The sequence below is a fragment of the Buteo buteo genome, chromosome 2, assembly GCF_964188355.1.
Source record: "Buteo buteo chromosome 2, bButBut1.hap1.1, whole genome shotgun sequence".
Taxonomy (NCBI): domain Eukaryota; kingdom Metazoa; phylum Chordata; class Aves; order Accipitriformes; family Accipitridae; genus Buteo; species Buteo buteo.
Genome location: NC_134172.1, coordinates 22,419,671 through 22,446,182, shown reverse-complemented (window position 1 = coordinate 22,446,182; position 26,512 = coordinate 22,419,671). Strand labels below are relative to the sequence as shown.

Below are 26,512 nucleotides of genomic sequence, written 5' to 3'. Positions count from 1 at the left end.
CAGAAGAAGGGACATTTGTTTTATTTAAGAACAGTAAAAAACATACAGTACCAAAACATTTATAGTAAATACAAGTAAACAACCGGACTACTGAGAAACAGAACTGTATAAATTGTTTCGGTTGCGAGCAAATGCAAAAGCACTTCTGACGGTATAAAGACAAATTATAAAAGAAGTTTCGCTCCTTTAAATCCAAACAAATAGTTATGTGTGAAAAGACAGACTTTTTTCAGATAATGCTTTTAAAAACTGGAAATTTATGAGTGAGAGTTAAAAATCACACACACAGAGGTGTCAGTTTATGTTTTTGAATTGTACTTACCTTTTCCCTGTAATTTTAGTACTGATGTCAGTTCCAGCAGTACTGAGAAAAGAGAATACTGTTCAAATGGAGAACATCCCTGGAACTGAAGCAGATTTTCAAATACATCTAGCACCTTGAAGAAATTTAGGTTATTAAAACTTTGAGCAGTGTATTAATGCAGTTCTCATTAGCATGCTTCCCCAGTTTCAATTTTCATATGATTTTAGCTGGTGATGCTTTCTAACTAATAAAGAGTTAATATTCTTAGTTGTTTGAAAGGTGATTTGCAACATTTCAGATGGTATTATGCATTGTTTTCTGTCTTTTGATATATTAATCACAACTGTAGCCCCTTCTGTTGCAAATGTTTGATTTTAAAATTGTCACTTGTCAGCCAGTCCAATAGGCTATTTCAGAACCAATACAGTTTATGCATGGGAAGTTTGATGTTGAAACAATATTTATTTACATTCCCAGAGTGAGATGATGGTTTAATATATTCATGCTGCTATAAAAGACATGCTACAAAGCCTAATCGTATTTTGTGTATATACTATGTGTACAGAGAATCTTGCTTGTATTAAAATAAAAGAGAAATGAGGTTCTAAGTATCAATTTATAAAACAGTTCTTTGTAAAACGTTACAGTGTTTCGTGAAGCACTATTTAATGAAACATTAACTACTGGTAAACCTCCATGGAAACCACCTTTTCCAAAATTCACAATAATAGTTCCCATCTATTTTATTTATGTTTGCATTTCATGAAGTAGCCTACTTCCCCTCCCAGAGAAACCCTGTTCCTACGCTTGCCGCACTAGGTAAGCACCTCATGTGGGGAAAGATAGAATAGACAGCAGTAAGAGTGAACATACTTGTCATTCATGCACTGACCTGCTGTAAATACAAAAGCAAATGGAGACTTAAAAATGATACTACCCTTCCCCCAACCGTGACTTACTTTCTGCAACCTGTGGCTCTTTCCCAGCAGAAGCTGGCAGATTTTATTGCTGCCATAGCAACCCTGCCGTCAGCCCCGTTGGCTTGGCAACATTGCAGCAGTAAGAAACACACTTCACGTCTGAACTGTTCTTAGACTCACAGAGATATTTTTTCAGGTTGCATTCCTAAATGCTTATTTACTGTTTGATTTAAGAAATTTTGCAATAAAAAATCCTATACAGTCCTTATTTGCCAGTGAAATCAGATCATCTTCCCTGGAATCTTGCAAAGAATTAATATCCATTCCTTGGAACATCACAGCAGATGATGGATCAAATCTCTGCAGCAGCTTCAACTGATCAAGCGACAGTCCAGCTCCCCTCATGCCTTCTCCTCCAATGTGAGGTTCCTTTTTAAGTAACAAAGAAAAGCAAATTATTGCATCAATCAAGTTCTTATGTGCCCTAAATGTATTCTGCTGAGTATATGCAGAGCCGCCTAACTGTTAACATGGACAAGCTAGGTTTTTATCATTCACACCAGGGGAGGATTTAGAAGTAACATGGCCCTTCTTTTCTCGCCCTCACCTGGCCAGTATGTATACAAGCCTATATACAAGGTCCAAAGTACTTTGAGGAGGTGGTGGTGCACCTAATCCACTTTAGCCTAGTGGTTTAGAGCACTTATTGAGGACAGGTACATAGCTCTAAATCAATTCATTACTCAAAGGACAAACATTGAAAGCTGTTATCACCAGACAATAAGAAGGTCTAAAGGTTTTTTAGGTTGCCACTTTCAAATGATGCAGTGCTTCTGTGTACTGACTAATAGCTGTGAGTTAAGTCAAAAAATAGCGATTCCTTAGCCAGTTACTAATATACTTAGTAACAGCAGTAGAAATACCTGGATTCTTCACAATAAAAACTCCAACTGGAAAGACTCAAAGCCCCAGTCCAGGATACGTTACTGCCTGAAAAGGCATCATTTTGGAAGATGATGCAGCAGAAAAATCTGAGCTTCAGATTTTCTGTGTCATGTAATTAGACTAACAGGTAGATGGGACTACTGTTACATGTGTATGTATATGAGGCAGAGAAAGAAAGCAAGAAATAAAGGAACAGCTTATGTATCTGAATTCAGGAGACATTTGGCATCAAACTCCTGGAGAGGAGAAGGGCGTAGAATCACAGCCCTTTTCTCAGCATTTCTTGTGAGTAGCCTTGACTGCTTTCTATTTAATACACTGATTCCTGGAAAAAAAAATAATTCTTAGCTGGATTGTTCTTTCAGTTCATTCAGTAAGCAGATAGAACAAAATGTGCAAAAGCTGACATTGCGATATCAAAAATAGATCTCCTTTGTAAATCTAGTCTAGTGTAGTCTATAATGCAGCCTACAGCAGAGAATTTTTTGAGCCATCACACTTTGCTAATACATGAGCTCACCCAGTCATCACATGATGCGACTTAGTTGCTTAACCATGTACTGTGTGCTGTAAAGCTGGGCAGCCAAGAGGTTGCAGCCTGATTCTTCTCTTCCTTTCTTTCCCTCAGCAGGATTTCAGTGCTTTCCAGGTAAGAGACAAAAATGAGGTGTCCATTGCAAATTGAGAAAAAATAAGATACCAAGGGAGACAGGGGTACCAACTTGAAGTAATGTAACAGAAGGATGGAAAGGTAAAAGTCTAGGGAAAACAATATTACACAGGGTCAAGCGACTTGCTCAAAGACAGACCAATTTTTTCCTCTACCTTTTCCTTTTTCCTTTCAGTTAAGTTACTGCATTTAAGCTGATATACAGTATCTCCTGTGTAAACCCCTAAGAGGAAGTAAGTCTGCACAGACAAAGGATCAGCTGCTATGCAGTAACCTCCACCTACGAGATCAACGCCTATGGCTCCATCTCCTGTTTTTTCCTTACCCAGTATGATTCCAGGATCTCTTGCCAAACTGAGAAAGTGGGAGACAGTGGACTGGGTATATAAGGAGGTGTCCACTGAGAGACTAAAGAATATGGGAAATACATAAAGGAACATGAGGTAAGTCGACCCTAGACTCCAGTTTCCTGTTGATTGGAAAAGATCACCTTAGTTTACACTACTGGGGAACTGGTTATAAAATACTATAAACTATCTGTGGGTAAACAACTCAGTGGCATCTCATTTAAAATATACACAAAATCTTAATTTTTACAGATATGGCATTTGTGTGTGAAAACTAGCACATTATTCAAGACTGATTACTGGTGAGAGAACATCGATTAAACCAGAATTAATCTTGCATTTGAGTTAATAGGGCTTGTGTTTTGCTTTGTCATTCTATTGAGGACAATTTTTGTGCTGTTGGTAAAATGTATAATCTCAGTTGAAACAGGCGGAACTGAAAAATTCCTAGTAAATGGATGGTGAGAAAGCAGGCAGAAGAACCTTGACATACAAATCTTTCAAGAAAAGCTTCGGTTCTGTTAAATCTTTATCAGCCTTCATATAATTTCTTGTTGTACACCTATGTATATATTTTTTTAATTTCAGCTAAAAGATGCATCTAAACCTCTTATGGCAGATAAAAGTCATCACAGAATGTGTAACTAAGCTAAACAGGTATCAGAGTTAGACTCTTCCTCAAAGCCATGATGATAAACAACTAACCCACCCAACTCATCGCATCAACAAAGAGGAAGAGAGACGCATACAGTCTGATGATAAACTCTCCCAAGGTAGAATAAAGGTAACAGATATTTTTGAAATGTATGCAGTATAGATAGATACTAGAATTTTTTATCTCCCTATAGATTACGTCCTCCCAGACATCTTAATGGTAGACACTGACTCCAGAAAAGACAAGGTATATTCTTGGGACACTGAGCCCGAAATAAATTTGTTCTCTCATTCCTTTACATAATGCAAAAATAGCTCCCATACATATAAAATCTTCCTTCCTCAAAACACAAGGTTCTTTCCATTCGTGTCCCATCCTTTACACAAGTCTTCACTACTTTAGTGGCATTAATAAAAAAGTTTTCACCTCTCCTGTGAATGTGCAAAAAAAGAGAATAAAATATATGCATTAAGAACAACTGCAAGAGAAATTTTAACCTGTCTGAACTACCTTTTGTCCCTGTTGTGTTTTAAATGACTGCTGTACAAATCAAAACAACCACAGTACACAGTGGGAAACTACTTAACAATCCCTAAATGAAGCTCAATTAAACATGAAAATAGATTTAAAACAGCCTTAGAAATTCTTGTGTTATTTCTATCCACAGCAGTTAAAATTGTCTGCAGTGAAAAAGAGATTTCTTGATAGTAAATATAATGTGTAAATTTACAGTGCTAAAACAAGCTCACTGGATTGTGTGAATTACCCTGAAAATACTAATACCTGTGGCTGAAGCTGGAGGCATGGAAAAGTTTTCAGGGCCCAAGCAACTTGCTCCTCATTTTCAGAGAGTGTAATCGTACATGTACTATATACTAAAACACCTCCTGGCTTCAGCAGTTTCACTGCCTGCAGGGAGAAATAAACATAGTTCAGCTTATTTTTAAATGCAAAAACTTTCATATTAAGCAACATTAACCAAGAAACCATTAAGCTGTAATATTAAAACTTAGCACTTACTTAAACTCAAATCTTTCTAAGATAGGCATTAGGATAATGCCTAATTCTCAGGGAATACAGTAAAGGATCCCATGGATTAGAAATATTCTTCTTTCCAAATCATCATTATAGCTCATGCAGTTTATTAATGCCATTGAGATGATTCACCTTGTAAGATTTGTTATTTGTACAGCTCTGCATATCCCAGACAGAATAGTTCTGTTTTCATCACCTGCTGCCAACCACAGATACACAATATTTTTTTCAGTGATATCAGATGTCAACTGTTTCCACATATTTGGCCTGGAAGCTATAGCTATGCTGCTTTTCAAGCTGTGGTTCACTTTGAATACATATAATTCAGATTTAGACAAGTTTCATGAAATCTTGCATTTTAGCATCAACCTAAGCATAGTCCTACTAGCATGAAAAGTTGTAATATGGCCTCCTGGCTTTGTACTCCATCTCATATCCCATACAGTACCTCACAGCACCACTGCATGGGAGTTCTATGTGGTGAACTTACAAGAGTCTGTGCTGCCGCAGAGAAAAGACTTCAACCTGCTCCGTAACTTAGACCCTTGTGATTATTATAAATTACAACTGATGAAACTGAAGGAATAGAAAAAACACATACAAAGGTTTTTATTTTCTATGGCTTACATATACCTTTCCCATGCTCCAATGAATTGACTTCACCTAGCAACAAATACAGTGGAGCTGAGAAGTTAACTGAATGCTAATACTACCTTCTTAACTGCTGAAAAGGTAGGGAAAATGAGGCACCATTTTTCACTGTGAAGTTCTATGCTGCAAAAGCATTTATGTTCAATTTATCTTATCTACGCAATGATTAATACGTACCACAGTGAAAAGCTTGCGCTGTAGTGGCTGATAAGAAGTCACCTCCTTTAATGTCAAGGAATAAGCCATATTTGGTCTCTGTCCCATCCCACTACATGGAGCATCAAGAAGAATTCTATCAAATGACTCTGGTAAGAATGGAGGTCCTTCTGTAAAAAGCAGTTAGTAATGTAAAATGTGGCTGTTGCTTTCCTTCACCATAGATAAGGACAAGCTATTACTGCTTCCTTGACATAAAACATTTACGCTCTATAGATAGTGTCTGCAAAAGTAATATCAGCTAGAGACAAGTCTCAGCACTGCTGGTGGTAGATTTCATCTCCCAGAAAACTAAAGAGTTTTAGTTCTGTAGGCTCAAATAATACATGATCCCTTCAGGCAATAATATTTCTTTAACTTTAATAATTTGAAAGTAAAATGTAAAAGTAATCAAACAAAAATGTTGAAATATGATTGGTCAGAGGTGTGGGTACAGAGTTGTACATATAGGCTTTAATAAACCACAGTCAGCCCATAACTGAACCAAGTGTGCAAATCTTTACTGAGAAGCCTGTAGTTAACCGTTATGACTGCCTTAAATAATAATAATTGGACTGTCTATATAACTATTTCTTGCGATGCATATATATCTGTAGAGAATAAAGCACTTCATAGTAACATGAAATACTACAAGCTCTAATGTGTGACACACACTGTCTCCACAGCAGAACAATTCAGTAGACAAGGATTGTGAAGACAAGAACAATTTCTGAATATTACCTGGAGAGATAAAGGAATATGTAACTTCTATATGCAGAACCTATCCTTTCATCTGAATTCCATTGGCTCAACAGCCCAAAAGTTTCTATCGCCTTAGTGCTAGAGCGACTCTTCAGCTCAGCATCACCAAGACAAAAGTGGCTCCATACGTGTATCTGTGGGTAACCAATGAGGAAGAGAGCTATATATATGCTTTACCTCCTTTTCCCCTTCTGTTCCTCAAATATTCAAGTTAGGTCACAAGTGAAAACAAGTGAGTGACTTCATACTACTGCTACCTAGCTTGTTGCAGCACTACAAAATGAGTCTATCTATCTGATTTATCTACCTCTGATCCATTACTACAGTGTTCAAAATATGTCATTTCTTACTTGCAGAGATGTACAGAAAAGCCTTCATGATCTCTCAGTATTACAGCTAGCTCTTGTTCATCTGTGTAAGTGCTACATATGACCTACAATATTTTTTGTTCATATAAAGACTATTAAGAAAGTACCTTTATTCCTCCAAAGCAGGAATAACTAACTGCAAGGCATAGGGACAAGGAAGGTGAATTATGCAACCTGATTCCTACTTATGCTAACCAGTGACTGGGATAGAATAGAGTGAGAAAGAACAGCATACTTTGCACAACAAACCAAAAATAATCAAGACAGCAGATACCGTTTAAATAATTCCATCATGGGAACAGAACCAGTATCATAAATACAGCACTTCAGAAAAGCAAATGAAATGAACTTAAAATAATACACTGTGCTTCTATAGAACTTTCCCCTGAACAGCTGAACAAACATCAATGAACTAAACCTTGCAGCACTCCTGGGAGTTAGGTATTAATAACCCCATTTTACAGATGAGGATTCTGAGGCAGAAAAGCCAAACAATTCTGCAAAAAAAATTTTTTTCTCAGACTAAGTCAAACAGTTCAGAGTATGGGGTTAAACGTTATCATGGAAGAAGCCTTAAGGCTTCAGTCTTTGATATTATCTGGGAAATGTATGCATTTCCTTTGAGCATATTAGGTTGTGATAAGGACGGAAAGTTTGATAGTATTTGCTTCACAGAGAAGCTGATTATCACAAAAGAACAGAAAATAAGAGCATTCACAGTGCTGAAGCAACTTTGGTATCTGCCAAGATTTCAAGGACTTGTAGACCTGTGGCAGGTTTAATACTGTTAGTGCAAACCTGATTACTGTTTTCATCTAAAAGCTACTACTACCCAAGTTGTTTACTTTACCTTGTTCATCCTCTCTCTTCTCAGCTGAAAGTGCCTTTGTTCCATCATAGCAAAAAGCCTTAATGCAATTCAGCTGTAGCAATTCAGCATTCTGCTTAATTTTTTTGACCTTGTTAGCTATCTTGTCCATAGCTATTACTTCACCCTGAAAAAAATGGGAAGTTTTTATCAAAAGCATAGGGATTAAATGGATGTGCAGTTCCTGATTTCTTCCCACCGCCATGAGCAGTGCAATGAATGAGGCTTAGTTTTTCCTGCAGAATTTTGTTGTTATTAAACCCACACTCCAGTAGTCCTTGTTCACCAATATTTTCCATGATACCCGCATTAGGCTAGATACTAGTCTGGAGCTGTGTGCATTCTGACTGGCACTAGCTGCTTGGCACAGTCACTCCCTGAGGGACCCTATAATGTCTGACTTGTGGCAAGTGGGTTTTTTGTTAGTTTCTTTTTGTTTGTTTTGAACTGTTTTACTGGGCACTAAGTTAGGTAAAAATGTAATCATTTTAAAGAGGGTAGAAATCTCAAATACATGGTAAAACAGGTCAACAGGTTTTAAATTTGTGTGGAGATGGTAGGAAACATGATCACATACAGCTCAGTCCTGAGGAGATGAGGCCCACAGCAACACCTCTGGCTTGCTCAGACTCATAACATACCGTTATACTTGCAGTAGTTGTCACTCAAGTTACTTTAGGAAATACTGTAAATACTATAATAAATTTAGATGTGGGGGGAGGGGAATCACAATTACATATTATTCCTTTTATGTGAGAATAAGATTTCTCTTTTCCTCTCCCAAGATAAATCAAAACAGACACACACCACTATCTGCTAGATGAAATCTCTAAACACAAAGGAAAGTAAACAGTAGCATCAGTAAAATCCAGAACAGTAATACTATCTTCAAAAAAACCCCAAAGACCAAAACCCTGTAATAGATTTGCTATAGCAAATAGACAGACCCTGCTGAGAAAACATGACAACTTTTTCCTACTTGGTGATGGCTCTCTAGAGGCTTATGGAAGGGTAACATGACTAATATAGACAGTGTAAAAAAAACCAAACCAAACTTCAGTAAAAATAAGCTATTGACTGTATGTCATGTTAGCCAATATGTAGGCCTAGGACTGAGAAGTAGAAAAGGATTTATGTTGTGTCAATGGTGTCCAGCCTTCAACTACTGTGAGCCAAATCACCTCTTATAGGAGCACTCAATGACCACACACCACTGCTTCTCCCCTATCACCATTCAACCTATTACGCATGCACACTAACAGCTGATTGTGCTTGCAAGTTAGGTCTGTTGCTGAAACAGTGGATTTGCTGCACATACGCTGTACTTGAATATAAAGAGATAAGTCCTCTCCTGAGAGACCCTCAGAAAAAAAGAACAAGCTGGAAGACAACAGTTCTTCCCCACTAGCCCATGCCAGCCACTGCCAGAAAAACTTCCTTAAAGACATCTGGAAAAAACGGTGGTCTGGACTGGGATCCAGAATAAACTCTGAAGCTTTAACTATTACCAGTTCCTACTAAAAGCTCTTAACAATACGGAGTAATTTTACATTTCGATCATCTCATCTAAAAACAATATAATAATTTTTACAATTAAATTACAAAAAATATAAGATTGATTCAGATATTCTAAATGTTAATGATTTAATTACTGTCTATGAAAATTTAGTATGGAAAATCTGTGAATGGAGCTTAAGAACCAAAAAGCAGTGCAAATTTTTTCCGTATCTTAAATCAAAATTATATACTTAGAAAAGGAAAACCAATTCAGATAAATTTCAACATCTGTATTCTTAATCTTTACCACTTCAGCTAGTGGTATCAAAATATCTAAAATGACTAAGGGCAAAAAAACAGTTACGCAAAGTTATACAAAATGTACGTACACAGATTGAAAAAGTACAGATGTAAATGAATCCATGACAGAAATATATGCTTTTACAGACTTCCTTTATTTATCACACCAAAATTCTTTACTGGTAGCTTTATAAATCTATCTAATAAATGTCTAATGACTGTCTAATGCTTGTTTGCAAACTTTCCATAATGAAGGAAGAAACACTTCAATAAGCAAACTGTCACAGAACTGAGTACATCTTTTCTAAATACATTCAAATCATTACCCACTGTACCTTCCCATTAACGCACAGACAACCATTGAAGTACTGCAAAACGAAAGTGCAGTTTCTAAATGATCTGATATATTCTAATAACCCTATTCCAATGAAAATAATAACACCTTACAAAATTTTTAGAAGCGACATTACACAGTTTTCCCCTCTCTGCTAGAAAAGAGCAACCTGCATTTCTCTTTCATTTTACATATAGCAATTTAATATACGCAAATTGTTATTCCTAGATCCACATTCTTTTTGGCTTGTGTGTTATTTTCCTTTGTCTTTCTCTAAATATTTTTTTTGGTTTCTTCTCATAATGTTACTTTCTTATGAGATATTTTTGGTGTTGTGACCTTCTACCTTAGAATGACAAATGCAGACTAGAAATTCAGTCTAAGATCATATTTGTACCGCATAATTGATAATTTTTACTGATAAGGAATTTAATTGGATTAGGAACTTCTTAATATGTTTTTGCACAGAGTTGTGCATTCTTTTGGGACACAGTTGTAACCTCTGCTTTCCATGTATTCTCAGTTCCTACATAACTTTACCTTGCATGTTATGAATTCTTCCATTACAAATACATCAATAACATTCAAAAAGTGAAATCGAACACATTTCAACAGGTCAATTTGCAGCAAATAAGGTTTTAAATGTGATGGTGACTATTTGATAAAGATAGTCTGTGCCCATTTCAGTAACTCTGATGTGTGGCAAAACATATTGGTAAGCAGAACGTTCAAATGTTAATTGTTTGCTGTTGTAAATTATGTGTGCATTCTGACAGCTAAGTGAAGTGAGCTGTGCAAATGAACAGTGGCCAGGCTTTCTTCACTGAGACAGAAAATGCTCAATGACTACTCTTACCTGGTCATGCATTAATGTTGCAAGATGGGTTGTTTTCCCTCCAGGTGCAGCACACATATCCAAAATTCTCTCTCCTGGCTGAGGGTTTAAAATATGGCTCACAACCACAGAAGGCAAGTTCTATCATAAAAACAAATATGGGAGAATTCAAACCTTATGTTCTGTATTAAGGAATGACAAACTCATTGAAACAAAAATTCATTTAGCAGTGAAGATACCTATGATATGGCTGTCAGTTCCTTAACAGAAAATGAACTGTTGGGATTATATAAAAGAGACAGTATAGGTCAAAAGTCTCCAGTGGCTCCTTTTTTATTTAAAGCTGTATATAGAGTATCTATGACTGAAGTTTAAGTGTTTATGACTATGGAGACTACAGTGCCAAAAGTCAAAATAAAATAAGCTGATACTATTACAGACACAGAGCAGCTCTGTGTATTACAAGTATTTTATATCAACCTGTTTATTGGAACATTTACTATATGAACATGCTGGTGTAGTATAGTAATGAACAGTAAGATCAACAGGCAGGAGTTTAAACTTGCTGAATTAAGGTACCAAGAAGCTGAACTGTGCTATTAATTGTATAAATAGAACAGATGCACTGAAGAAAAATAATATGCAATAATTGTGCACTGTATTGCATCTTACACAACATGGAAATATCCTGAAAGATTCTCTTCTAATTTGGTTCAACACAAAGGTATAAAAATCTTTTGAAGTTGTCCTTACTACATGTTGTCTTTGGATAGCACAGTTTCGAGTTCCATGCCACAGTGTTCAAAAAAATGAATAATTCATCTCACACATGGCAAATTCAAGTCAAAAAAGCCAGGCTCAAAGGGTTGTGATCAGCATCACAAAGTCCATCTGGAGGCCAGTCAATAGTGGAGTACCCCATGGGTGGACACTGGAACCAACGTTGTCTAACCTCTTCCTTAGGGACCCGGATAATGGAACAGAGTGCACCCTAAACAAGTTCACAGGGGATACAAAACTGGAAAGAGTGGTTGATAAACTGGAAGGTTGTGCTGCCATTCAGAGGGACCTGAACAGGCTGGAGAAATGGAGAAACAGAAACCTCATGAAGCTTAACAAACAGAAATGCTAACTCCTGCACCTGGTGCACCCCATGCACCAATACAGGCTGGGGCTGACTGGCTGGAAGGCAGCTTTGCAGAGAAGGCCATGGGGATCCTGGTGGACAAGAAGTTGAATATGATCTAAATTCTCATGTGCAACAGTCTCTTGAATAACCTGTCTCTCTAACAATTCTGTTCCTTGAAAGCAAGTACTCTAATAAGCTGAATCAGGGAAGAAAAGGCCTCCTCTTTACTGCAGGCCATGAGACAATATATTGCTTGATAAACTATGGTTTGCCCACACCGGAAGACAGCACTGATGCTGATTTTAAAATACTAAGATCAATTACAGACAGATTATATGCATAAAAATAACTCATCTGCTGGACTGACTCTTCTGACAAAAGAAATAGTGACTAAGACAATTCAATGTAATAAAGGATTTAACTTACTATCTGAGTGATAGTTACATGAATCAAATGAGATAACTTAGAATTTCAGAGAATACCTTTGAACAAGGGTTTATTTGACGTAAAATTTACATTCACTTTAGAGATTAAAATAACTTCTTTTTTTGAAGGCTGAACAGCTTGATTTTGTTTTAAAACTCTGCTTCTAAATTGTCATATTTATATAAAAAAAATACAGTACCATTGTTAGCACACTAGTTGTCTTAGATATCTAACTGAGGTGTTCACCTAATCATTTTGTGTCATCAAACTGAAATCAAGAATTTTACCTGATCTAAGAAAACTAGAAAGTTCCATGATTTCATTATCCTATCTTTCAACATATCACAGGTGGCCACTTGTCATGTCTGACTATTGCTTTTAATTAGTTTTATTGTGGAGGAAAAGGAGTATAGGTATCACAGAAATTAAAGTGCAAAAGGAAAAGCTAGCTTGAAATAAGTTCTTAAATTTTACAATAAAAACTACACAAAAATTTGTCATTCTTTGGAAGCTCTGCAATTTTATGGTAAGAGGCAGTGAAAGCTGTGCTACCGTAAGATTTGTCATGGTTATTTTGTTCAGGTGGATCTTTTTCATTAGGGCTAAAAAGATACAGGTTTTCTCTTCAACTTAAAGTCAACCTACTATTTGGAGACTTTCCTGATTATCTACAGAAGGATGAACCCTGAAAGAGGCTCATATTTCAGAGTTCATAGGCATATTCCAAAAACTAAAAGTTCTATGCAGACTATCTATGCAAAAAGAATTTCTAAGTTTTTAAGTTAATATCTTTTAAGATACTTTGAAGTCCCTTATCATATCTCAGATGCAGTATGATTAAACCACCTACATGTAGATACCAACTTCATTCTAAACACTTTGTTTTCTTTAAATCCAAAGAGTGAATTAGGTGCCATAATACACAATGAATAGATAAAGTATTAATGTGTGCTTAGAAGATATTCATTATTTTGCAAATAGTACAAACTTATTTTTGTAACAAACATACCTGCAAAAACAAATGACTGGGGAGCACATTGTCAAATGAAGGACTAAGGTAGACTGGCTCTATCATTCTTATGCCCATCCCACTGAAAAACATGAAAAAAAAATGTCAACTACTCAGATTTATAATTTTTAACAGTGTTCAATTAAAATCATTATGCTTAAAAATGGAAACTTGAAACAATAACCTTACAAAAATGAAAGCACTTACAAATCAACTAAGAAAAAATATTTTTACAATTTTGTAATCTGATATTCTTTAAAAGTACATCATTAAGTTGGGTAAACCATAACAAAAAATGTACTACATTATAAATTGGAACTATCTGTAAAAATTGCATAAAGAAAATTTACCTTTTTTGTATACAAGACAAACTGAGGTCTAATGCAAGCCTTGATAATGTAAGGAAATGCTTAAAACCAGATTTAAATATGTTAATTTCAATCCATAACTGCTTTTGTTTAGCCATGTACACACTAGGGCACTGGCATATGATTTCCTACTTTGATCTTCCTCCATTTTTCTAGACTGTCTGAGATTTCAGTCAAATAACTAAAGAAATTCTATTTCAAAAGCCTCACAGGAACATTGATTTGCCTGCAAAGCGAAGGTTTGAACTTAGAAGCATCCCAAAAGTTTTAAATATGAAGTTCTGACACAGATTTCATTAAGTTAAGACAAATGTACAAAGAAATGGACAACAATAAAAAGAAAAACAAGAAAAAACAATACTGAGCCTGAATACAATAGATTACTGAAGAAAGCAAGCATGAGTATTATTTTGCATATGCACTGCACAGTCCAACAAGAAGAAGGAAGGATATGAGAAAGGAAACTTGCAGACACGAGACTTAATACTGCATACTGCCATTCCATGTCATCAACTCAACAGGTGTATCCTACCAATACTTCTACCATATTTAAGCTCTAATAAATCAGAAATCCTCTGACAATGTAATATTTTTGACTAGACCTTTTGTAGTTTGTTCTTGGGATGTAAAGTCTCGGTCATTATTTTGATGTTCATGCTCTCCTACACTGCTTTTTATATGTGTTTTAGATGACAGAAGAGGAACCATATGCTTTGGCAACAAAATAGAAAAGCAAGTAATCTTGAAATAGATAACTACCTTGGCAAATACTATTAATTTTTTTAAGATATCTGACCTTATGTTCTGTCCCCTGCCCCACCAAAAAAAGCCCCTACAAATATTTTTATGAGATGGAGAAATCGACAAGGCTGCACTTCTGTTCCATGCAGATAGGAAAGTGGTAGAGAAAAATTTACCAAAATGCAGTTTTGCCACAGTGAGAATGTTTGTCACTTCTGTTTGTGCTGTATTATTGAAGTCATACGCTAAACAAAAATTCTGAAGAGGCTCCCATTTATTTCCTCCTACCACTCAAGTAAACTGGTATCTGGATACCACTATGAAACTAAATGTTGAGTCTGCTAATACTTACTGTAGTACTTTAATCATAATTGCCATCACACTGCTGCTACCTTAGCTGTGAAGTTACAGAAGACAGCAGGAGGCACAATTCTATTATATTCCCAGAAACTAATGCTTCCCAAAAAATACTGGAAATCGCAACATGCAACAGAGGTCTCAGTCAAAGCTATCTTGTGGTTTTACATAGGGTACAGAACATTTCAAAATGTCTTCCCATCTTCTCTCGTCCCTTTGCAAAGTTGTAGGTATAGATTGCAGTTACTATGGACTTACTTCAATGGGCCACTTGAACTAAAGATTTCACTGCGACTCACTTCTGAAATCCCATTTCCGAGGAAAACTTTGACTCCTTCAAATTCTTTGGCTCCTCTTTTACATTTCCCTTCAATATCGGAATACACTGAGACCAGATCACCAGCTTTCATAACTGTGCAAAGAACAGAAATTTTGAGATTAATGTTATACTTGACAAGACAGTAGTGACCAAATAATTTAGGATTTTCAGTAGAATACTTACTTGAACTCCTATATCATAGCAAAACTTAAACTTTCTTAATGTAATCAGAGAAGATTAACTGATATTAGGCTTGAAAGTGTACATGGCGAACGATGGCTACGAAATGACTAGAGCTATTGGGAGACACAAGGTTACAAATCAGACAGCGTGTCTTGTTTTTTAAAAGGCTAGACAAATCCTCACTTTATTTTATCACTGCGTGGTCACCTGTAAGTTTTAAGCACACTCTTCAGGATTCAGTCCTCTGTGTGTGCTCCAAGCATGCAAATACATCAAATGACACTGGTTCACACTTACTGTACAAAGACAGCAATACTAAATTTGTCTAATGACCTCTCAATAGCTAGGTAGAACATAGCTATTGCTACTTTTTCTCTAACTATTCCTTTGACACAAGTGATGATATATTCTTGTTGAAACAATCTTTCTGGTGTGGCTCTCCTCCCTCAAAGGCAACTGCTATTCTCAGTAATTCTCTAAAAGAGCTTTACATCTCCAATTAAAACCCTCCAGATCAGTAAAGTATGTAAATACACAACAAACTCTAGAAGTGTAGTCTTAGGGACTTAAAAAACTTTCTGAGCTAGAACAAAAATAGATGGAAAAGGAGGATGGTTTAGGTGATTTTGCAGGATAGTGAGCAAGCTCTATGCACTGACTGGCTGAAAAATATGCTTAAAAATAAAGGCCTACACTGACAGCAATAAACAATTTTCCAAAATTACATTTCTGACGTGTCTGACTGGCTGGAGCAACTGGCAGATATGACAAGTAAGACTAATGACAGTTCAGCTTCCCAAGAATTCTTTAATTGTATTTAGAAATCTTTTTTCCCATTTTCAACTGGCCTTCTGAATATGCACAAATGCCCTGGGATTCTTAAATGGTAATATTTGTTCGGTAGCCACTAAACATTTCTTTTTTTGTATAGCTTCTTTTTACACAATGTGACACAAAACATTATGTGATAGCCTACTGTCATTGTCTGCTTAAACTTCACTGAACAAAAACTTGCAGCAATTTAACTCTTCCATCAAGCATATTTGCCAATGATTTTTTGCAGTATTCAAACATAAGGGATTTTATTACACTCTCTGCTGACAATCGTCCTTTCAAAATGCATTAGTACTGTGTACAGGTCTCAAGCTTTTTGTAGCTTATACTGGCATTCCATAAACATAAAGCTTAGAGTTTGATTAGATAAATTAAACTCAAAGCCCTCTGATAATTAGTTTACCCTCATTTAGGCTGCAAGTTCAGTGATTAAATGTGTGTTTTTGCTGTACTCTTGTTTTCCCTAGTTAGACCATCTGTGCTGAATACAGCCTTATTATATTTGGCCTCAAGTGGGTAGCATGCCCTTTTATTTTATTTTACTATCTGCAATTCCCCTGAAGTATTCCTAAACTTTTATAGTATCTTTTATTTTCTTTGAATTGATATTGCACACATAATCATAATTACATGCAGCAATTATGATAAATCACTAGTTGACTCAAAGAGGGATTTGAATATTTATAAGGTTGTCTAAATAAGCAGTTTCAACAACTGCTATGGCAATATACTTATTTCATTATCAAATCCTAGATTGAAAAACATTCCTGTTCAGTGAATTGGACTTAAACACATGCTTAAAACTTCTTGAAGGTTTTTTCCTGAAAGGCAATGAAGTTAAGTGTCTAGATAAATGCTTTCCTGACTCACTTTGTTTAATAATAAGAACCATGATGATTAGTAGAACTGAGGTGATTCATCCAAAATTATACTGGTTTCACATAAAGTTAATTTGGCCTTTAAATAAAAAATAAATAGGCTGCTGAAGACTAAGCATGTATATCTAGATATTTTTATCTTGTCTCACAAGCATTGAAACAAAAATTTTCATTTCTTAAGAATCTGACATTTACATTGAAGATTTTTCTCATCAATAGAAAAAAACCTTTTTACTAGATCTCTCATGTACAAACAATATCAAATGAATTGCCAATGGATTAAAAAAAAAAAAAACAAACCATTTTTTTAGATCTGTAACTTAGAATCTGACAGGATCATGAAGGCAAGTGCCTTTGTGATTGAATGAAGAAATAACACATCTGGAAATAGTATCTATTAAATAATCACATACATCCAGTCACCATCCAGATGTATCTGTTGTGGCATTCCTTTTATTCTTTTTTTTTGTGTGTGTGTGACAAGACTGGAAAGTGGCAAACTTCTGTGAGTTTATTCTACCGAACATCCATATTAAAAGTTACAGTATTCAGTAGTAAATAAACTCTTAAAAAGCCAGGTTTTACTTTGAACATGCTCTTTAAAAAGATTTTCAAATGAAAACAAGAAACTGAAATCCTTGAGAACTAATACTTCATCTAGGAATTACAAATGGAAAAAGGAACTTAAAACAGGCCAGGTGAGAAATAATTACATACAATTTATCACAAGTATAATGCAAAAAATAGTGGAAATCTCAAAACAAAGCCAGAAAAACTTTAAAAAACATATTTACCATAAATTACAACTATAAGCTTAATTTCAGCTGTGAATAGAAAAAAAATAAATTAATGTCTCTATTTATCAGAAATTGTCATCAAAGGGTGGCATTTTTTCTGTCCTCTTTACAACTTAACTGGGTGTATTTAGAGAAGTCTTACATCTTGAGGTAGATATGATTCCAGGGACATAAACATGTGCTCCTCGAAGTACTGCATATCCACAGTGGGCTCCAACAATGACTTCAGATGAATGTTTTTTTAAATCTCGCCTAAAAATACAAAACGTAGCTCAGTTTTTAAAAAAAAAAGTATACTGAAAAAAAACAAACAACTCCCAGGTGAAGTCTAGTTCATAAATACTGGTTTTGTCACAATGTAACAGAAAAAAATAGTTAACTATCACGTATTACATTTAAAAGATTTCTTTTAGTCCCAGAGGAATCAAAGAAAAGAATCAAGAAGGAAACCAGTCCTCAAAATAAAGCAGGTTGTGACACATTCTGCCACTATTATGAACCTGACAGAGGAATACAAATAAATTATACTGGGATGGAGAAATAATCCTCCATCCCTTTCTAGGCCAGATGATTGTAAAGTGATTTTTTGTGTTTAACAATTGCCAAGTACTTCTATCATAAATGTATAACCAGGTGCAAGGAACTTTGCCAGTAAGAATTGTGAAGATGACAGTTACTTGAACTTATTAAAGTGTAAACATATTTTAATACAAAAAGAACAGAATGTTCAGAAAAAGGTGCTACAAAAGAGAATTAAATGAATGAATGAAGAATAAATAAAAGCATTAAATGCTATTTTAGAGTGCGCAGCATTTACAAACTAGCACTACTTGTTACCAATCTCTACCTCATCATGATATAAACTGAATCTGAAGTATGTTAGTCTTCATTATGAACAAGATACTTTAAATAAAACGTCCATCAGTGAATTCAATAAAACAATGAAGAAATTCTGTAGGGGCAGACACAGATGCAACATGAGAAATATCCAAACATAGCTTAAGAATGAAGAATGAATAGTCATTTTGTAGGGGATAAAATTGACTTAGGAGTCCTCTCAGCATTATTGATCCAGTCTCCCTAAGTCTTGCTCTGGACTTGGTTCCAGTGGAAGAAACCCCTGCCTGTATTTAGCTATAGTTCTATATTCCACCTCAAAAGTTTAGTTCTTCTGTCTGCCACCTACCTGGCTTTCCAGAGAGGATGTATTTATGTTACATTTTCCCTATAAGAAGTTCATCTTATAAATAAGGAGAGAACTCTTACGTTTTCTTACATCTTTTAAGGACTAAAACTCTGACCTGGTTAGGATATGGACTGTCCACTAGGTCTCAATATAAATGAAGTTGTGCTTCATTCATAGTGAGTTAGTTATCATAACTGTTTAACAAGAAGTCTATAAGTAAAATATGCGTTATGACATTTTAAGGCTAAAGACTAAAAATTTCAAACCTGGGTCCAATGACAGGAATTAATAAGACGTCCTGGAGTTTCGGGTGCTCAAGAACTGGAACACACAGTCCTTTAAATTGCTGTTTCATTAAAAAAACATAATTATTAAGCAATACTAAAAAACCTAGTATTTAAGTACTTAATTAGACTGAAAACTATTTTTCCATTCATAATTTATAGCTGTAGAATACAAAAACCAAATGTAATGAAAACAGTTAAGACAGGTTGGGATATAGTGTGTAAGGAGACACTCCATATTAAAAATACTGGTGTAAAAGACTAATTAATTTAATAAATTGAGAAATACCAAAGCCGCAAAGGGATTCACTGAGAACTGACTTCAGGGAGTGGGACAGTGTTCTGACACTTACAGCCTTACCACTGGTTTTTGCTTTCTTCTGGAAGAAGGTTGTATCAAGTTGTCATCAGATCACAGTAACACCACCAGAGAAGCTTGGGTCTAATCTGTGTTATCTTTTTGATGTTTTTAATTATAAACCACTGTTTAACTCTACTTACATATTGCCTGTCTTACTTAATATGCCAGGTTGGTAATACTTTTAATCTTTCTTTTCAGCTTAACTTTGATTGGGTACTGAGAGCTGAGTTGTGCATATAGTTGAAAAAAATGACAGCTTGCTATATTAAAACTGTTCCTGGACTTTAAAAAGATGCTGTCTTCTCGCCTGAGCCTTCTAAAATATAACCTTAAAACACGCAAAACCATAAATTAGTTTGCATCTGATAAATAAGTATTTTCTCTTAAGAAAGAAAACAATCCCTGAGCATAATTTTGTTAAAAATGTAGTTTCATTTTCTAATATAACCTCAATTCAAAATACAAAAATGTTATGAAAAGCCAGTCTTAATTCAGTTTTCAGCAAAGCATTTTCCCTTGAAGTAAAATATCATACTGCAATACCCATTTCCAGATTTCTACAATCAAGCTAAAATTAGCATAACTCATTACCATTCCAGCCAGCAGAATACTGTCAACTGCCTCTGCATCACAGAAATGTCTTGGCTCCTGTCATGCAATAGTTCCCTGCACACCCACTAGTATTAATAATCTACTTAAAGAAGAACTGGATCTTTTCAGACAGAGTGAAAACCTAGGGTAGAGTTTCAAAATAATCTACTTCTTAAACATAATGGCTAACGTATTATCAGATAAATAAATATTTAATTAAGGTAAGTAAAAATCCAGAAAATCATATAAAGATCAAAAACAGATTAAAAAAAGAAAATAGGGCAGCTGCAGGGCATCACTCTGGATCTAGTTTCTAAAACATAATTTCTCACTTTCCTAAACAATTTGTGCAATAAGACATACAGCCATTCTCCTTTAATTTTAAATGAAAGTGTTCTAAACATGCTGAACACAGCATACTGAACTACAGTTTTTACCTCTTTCTACCATCTTCTCTAGACTTATGATGCCTTTACAGTATTTACTACAGTAGTACCCCAATCCTATCTAAGGTCTGGATCTGCCATATGAAAAAGAGTTAGTTGTCTTTTTCCCTCTCCTATTGCCTTTCTCTGACGTGTTAGATGAGGAATACTGCTAGACAATTTTCATTTAACATTTAATGCTGGCAGGAAATCAATATGATTGCATAATGTTAATACTAGTGGACATGTATTAAGTTAAGGAATAGTTTCCAATAATGAAAAGCTCTCATAATCAGGCAAAAGATGAAATGTCCTGTTATTTTTTCTGTAACAAAGAAATTGCACAAACCTTCTGGATCTCTTCAAACAGCAATTTTTTCACATGTTTCACTGAGGCCAAGTGGGTATTAACTCTAACAGTTGTGAAACCTGGTGGATGAGATAGATGACTTAACAGAGATTGATATTTACTCTCCGCCTCCTGTGTACCTAAAGCAGTGATAAGCTGAAAGTGAAAGAAGAGATTTTTTATTAAAGAGATTCACACAGCAGCCTCTCGCTCAGTGCAAAAAAAGCACTGAATAAACATTTTGTAGAAATGAAGGAATATGGTTGTGTGGTGTGCAATAGTGAGGAATGTCTATGTCTGGAGGCCTAATTCCAGTGAAAACCTCATAAATTTCTTGAAAAGGACTTGTTGGAAAAACAAGTTGGATTAGCAAGATCATTGTAAGCAGGCTGCAGCAAGTACGAAAAGTAACTGCTAGCAAGGTCTGTGATACTGTACAAAGAACAGTACTAAGGAGATGGAAGAGTAGATTCAAAACTATGAATTAAAAACTCTTACCACGATATACAAAAACATCATTTTTGTGTCCTTTGACATTAGGAAATCATAGATTGTCTATAGTATTTTTGGTGCTACACTGGGGTAAAGGAGTGTTTCTAGTCAATATTATGTAGTTAATAAGTGGTTAATTTTCTCTGTGATCATTCTTCAGTAGGATCCAAAACTGAAGTCTCAGATTTATGCTAAGTTTAGTTTAAGTATTTTTATGTTACTCTGAGCTAACAGGCATAAAGAATAATTTTACATTTTAAATAGAACTATATATAAAAAAATCTGTGTCTAATGTGAACACAATACCTTATTGTAAGGTATTAAAGTCACATAAAATATTAAATCAAATGACTATTAACAGTGTCCAATTAGTGAATATTTGTTGATGATGAGTAGCATCTATTTCACATACCTCATTATTTCTGAACACTTTGGTGAGATACTCTTCAACTTCATGTTGGAAAGAGATTTTGGGGAAAAAAGACATCTTCCTTTAGTTTTTAAAATCTGCTGGTAAAGAATTGAAATAAGCAAAATATTTTCTTAGTGTTTTTTATCATATTATGTAAGTTTATAAATGTAACATAAGGATGTACCACAAACTAAGCTGCAGTTTCTGATTCTTCTGTTTTAATAATGCAATTTTACTGTGCTCAAAATTCCAATTAGTGCTCAAGATATGACTGTAACACTACTGTTAATTACATTTCAGAACATGTTCATTAACATGTTTAGCATTTCCAATGAGGCTATTGGTATCCTTGCTGTCACATCCTTCCCAGCCATACCTTCCAAGGCTACTGTATCAGTTTGAAATGTGAAGAAAGTGTCACCACCTCTAAATCCTGTCCCATTAAAGTTCCCTTACCTATCCTTGGGGAGAACTTGCTGTTTAGTCCTAGAATTCACTCACAAAGGCTCCTTACAGAATTTAGCTTTGACTCTTCTAAGTCCCATCTTTGAAATTCTTCTATTACATCATCATATCTGTTCATTTTTAGAGATAATCTAATTTTTCCCTGACAGATTTTTTTCTCAAGCTTAACTTCTTAGGTTTCCTCCATAGTTCAAATTATCCAAACTTCATAACGGGGGAACATGTGCATGACTGTGGACAATGATTTTTATTTTTCCCATATATACTTACAAATTAAAGAAGGACTATAAGTAACAGTTTTCTCTTGAGTCTGTGTTTAATTCACAGTAGGAATAATGAAGCATTAATGCCACAGAAGCTCTGATGATCCTTACCGAAAATCTTCAAACTGTCTGTGAAAGATTGCGTGGTTAAAAGGTACAGGAAATTTCCAGATGTTGCTTTAATTCCTTCTGCAAAGCATGAAGTCCCTATTGTAGCTCAGCCCTGATGCAGCTTTTATTCTTTGTAATTATTCTCTGTTTACTTTTCTCTGTAGGTAATAAAATACAGTTATCTTCCCAAATTGTATCTGCCCACCTCTATATTGCCTGTATTTTGAAAGATTATATACACTTCAGTCTGAAATAAGACTTCCTAAAAAATTAATAGTTTGTTTACACCAACTTAAATAGAGGAAAAGTGAGAACACCCCCCCATCAGTGAGGTTTATTCCATCCATAACAAGGAAATCTGAATACTGAAGTACTACATTTTCACTGTATTAAACATACTTGGAGAAAATACCTCAGAAAGTTTGGTACTTCTTCTATTTGAGTAAGAGGCTATTTGTCACTTTTATCATACAAAATCCCTCAAAAATATCTTTTTTTGATATTTCAGATTCAGTTGAAGTTGTAATGCTAGAAGAATGTTATGTTTTTTAGATTTAACTTTCAAGCCCAGACAAAGGCAACTTTCAGTTTCATGGGTAGGAGTTTCAAAGCCTTATTCCCAACATTACCAGCCTTTGAAAAAAAAGAAACTGTAATAGAATTGATGAACTTCTTTTCAGAATCTAACAAAAGGACCAAAAGGATTTACCTTGATATTTCTAATATATCTAATAGTACCACAATAGTTCATATTGCAACTGAAATTACCGAAGTTCAGTTTTAACATTTCAGACTATGTGACATATCGTGCTGTCCTGGTTTCAGCTGGGATAGAGTTAACTGTCTTCCTAGTAGCTGGTACAGTGCTATGTTTTGAGTTCAGTATCTGAAGAATGTTGATAACACTGATGTTTTCAGTTGTTGCTAAGTAGTGTTTAGACTATAGTCAAGGATTTTCAGCTTCTCATGCCCAGCCAGCGAGAAAACTGGAGGGGCACAAGAAGTTGGGAGGGGACACAGCCAGGGCACCTGACCCAAACTGGCCAAAGGGGTATTCCATACCATGGGATGTCACATCTAGTATAGGAACTGGAAAGTGGGGGCAGGGAATCGCCGCTCGGGGACTAGCTGGATATCGGTCGGCAGGTGGTGAGCAATTGCACTGCACATCATTTGTACATTCCAATCCTTTTATTACTACTGTTGTCATTTTATTAGTGTTAACATTATCATTATTAGTTTCTTCTTTTCTGTTCTATTAAACCGTTCTTATCTCAACCCACGAGTTTTACTTCTTTTTCCCGATTTTCTCCCGCATCCCACTGGGTGTGGGGGGGGGTGAGTGAGCAGCTGCATGGTGCTTAGTTGCTGGCTGGGGTTAAACCACAACACGTGCCTCTGAGCTGTTGTCCTAGGATGCCTACATTGGGGGGGGGGGGGGGGCAATAATCACCAACCCCCCCTATATGGTTCACATTTGGAAAGCTTTTTCTTCAGAAGCATAATAAACTAGCATCTAAAAAAATCCCATACTTGTGAATTTTTTAAAGAATTGGAATCCTGAAAAGAATCAAGCAGGCATTTGAAAACTTTATGAGCCCTACAAGTCACTTCAGTATTAACATTATGAATGTATCTTTTTAGAACATTAAATGGGTATTTTATGACAACAGCAGAATCCCACAGAATGATTGAGGTGATCTCACAATTACAGTTACTTCTTCATGGAAAACCAACCACTGATCTGACAGCATGTTGGCAACAGGACTTGTTTCTTCCTTATTTTTAAAATGTGACTGAATGCCACCATGAAACATGAGCCAGTAGGTGGTCAAAACCAAAACCTCTCTTGGTCAAAAACACTGCATACAAAGGGCAGAACTGCAATAAAGTTCCCTAAATGTGTTATCAAAGGGAAGCTAGTCCCATGATACAAAATAACAAGACAACTATGTCAACAGTGCAGAATCTATGGTTAGAAATTTCATACTAAAATAAAAAAGTTATAATGTGCTAGAAACCACTATCCTTCTAAACAGGATGTCAAGTTTATTACAATGCCTGCAATATAGTGAGGGCCAACAGAAAAACAAGAATAAAAACAAGGAGATGTCACTTCTCCCTGTGTAGACAGAGTAGACTTCACGCAGAAGCAAGATGCCAAATCTGTGCTTTTAACCACAGTTAATGAACGTTTTAGGAAGTCAAGGAACACATAGCAACAGAAGTTAAGACTTGACCCTGACTAGTTTATAGGGCCTGCTACGAAATGTTACTGCAGAAGAGCTGCTCTGTCACAGAGCAACTGTAAGGCATGTGGGCTCAACACATGCATTCAAATGACAAATACAAGAAACCCACTATCATTGTGCTTAGTTCAGGGAAAGGAACAACACACAAATGAAAAGCAATTCCTTGGTTAAAAACAGCAGTCAAAAGAATAAAACCATTGTAAGCAGCCTGGAAATTTTAAAACCACACAACTGGAGGTTCAGAGCACACCCACACAACCTGCAGCTTCCGCTCTGTGTGTATGTCCTGTCAGTGCTCATTAATCTCAGAAAAGATACAATGTAGCTTAGAAAGGTTCAGGGAAAGGTGATGACCTATAGATCGGGAATAGCTGCCAAATAAGCAAAGACTAAACAGTTTTCAATCTTCCAGGCTGGGGAACATAGTTGAGGGGGGCAGGATAAAAGCTTATAAATTCAGATGTGGGAGGAAGACAGGCTGATGAGGAAGACTGTCCAGTGCCTCTTCAAACACAAGAGTTAGACTTCAAACAGAACTAGCAGGAGGCTGGTTCGAAACTAGAGAGGTATTTTTTTCCACAGACCTGCTGTGCAGTATACCTTGTCCCAGGAAAGGCTTGACGGACTTCAGAAGAGAGCCTTACGGATTTCCCTGTGCCTCTGTCGGGAGCTGGGGGGGCGGGGAACGCGACACCGGACCAGGGCTTTGATCTAAGCACGCACATAAGCACTGCGAGCTGTCACACGTAGCCAGCACCCAGAGATGCCGAGCAAGATTTAATTTTCAACCCCTTTCTGCCCACCCCGTCCCACACGAGGAAAAAGCCAGTCGGCTCGTCGCTGTGGGGAACGGAATTGGGGGCTCCGTCCTTTAACTCCCCCACCCGCCCCGTCGTTCACAACACCAAGTGCGTGGGGGGGAGACGGGGGGTGGGCACAGCTCCTCGCAGCCTCCCTGAGGCCCTGCGCGGCATCTCAAGCCAAGCCCAGGGGCACCCGGCAGGCGGCGCGCCTCAGCGGGACACTCCGCCACCGCCCCCTCAGCCCCCGCGAACGCCGCAGGAAACACAGGCCTGCCGCGACTGGGGAAGCCACGGGAAGGGCGGAGCACCCAGGGGCCGGGCCGGGCCGCGTCCCACGCTGCCCCGGCGGCGCGCAGACCCCCGACACGCCGCCACGTCCCCACCTACCGCCGCGAGCCAGGCCGGTCCCGCCTCCTCCGGGGCAGCGGCAGGAAGTCCCGCCTCTGCGGCCCCCGGGGATTGGTCGGAGGCCGACGGGGCGGTGCCGGCTCGGCTGTTACTATGGGAGCCAGACACGCCGCAGCGCTCTGCCGCCGGGCGGCTACGTGGCCGCCCGGCCCCCGGCGGGAGCCCACCCGCCCCCCGCCTCCAGGGCACGGGAAGGGCGGCCGCGGGGCCGACCCGGGCCCTGGCCACCCCTGTCACCGCTTTACGGGCGGCCGCAGGAGTTTCCCCCGCGGGCAGAGCCCGCAGCGCTGGGCGGGGGGTGTGGCAACGTCCTTCTCCCTCCCTGGGGTTTCGAGGTCTGTGTCTCGGAAGGGCCGCCCGCATGGCTGCCGGCAGCTGCCCGC

The 26,512-nt window shown here is 36.9% G+C and overlaps 1 protein-coding gene across 7 annotated transcripts; it reads right to left on the bottom strand.

Annotated features, from left to right (window-relative positions):
• Positions 1-656: 656 nt before the first annotated feature.
• Positions 657-26,139, bottom strand: NSUN6 (NOP2/Sun RNA methyltransferase 6). Of its 7 annotated transcripts, XM_075048042.1 has the most exons (13): positions 26,109-26,139; positions 22,667-22,824; positions 21,828-21,922; positions 20,924-21,079; positions 19,180-19,259; positions 17,870-17,979; positions 14,975-15,128; positions 13,251-13,332; positions 10,708-10,827; positions 7,703-7,847; positions 5,705-5,853; positions 4,625-4,750; positions 657-1,653 (listed from the first exon to the last, which is right to left on the bottom strand). In XM_075048042.1, the coding sequence occupies exons 3-13, from the start codon at positions 21,900-21,902 to the stop codon at positions 1,438-1,440; spliced, it is 1,413 nt and encodes a 470-aa protein (XP_074904143.1). In that variant the 5' UTR covers positions 21,903-21,922; positions 22,667-22,824; positions 26,109-26,139; the 3' UTR covers positions 657-1,437. The 7 variants fall into 7 exon arrangements, with proteins under 7 accessions (XP_074904143.1, XP_074904152.1, XP_074904161.1 ...); XM_075048051.1 differs by lacking the exon at positions 22,667-22,824; XM_075048060.1 differs by lacking the exons at positions 22,667-22,824; positions 26,109-26,139 and adding an exon at positions 25,503-26,098.
• Positions 26,140-26,512: the final 373 nt, after the last annotated feature.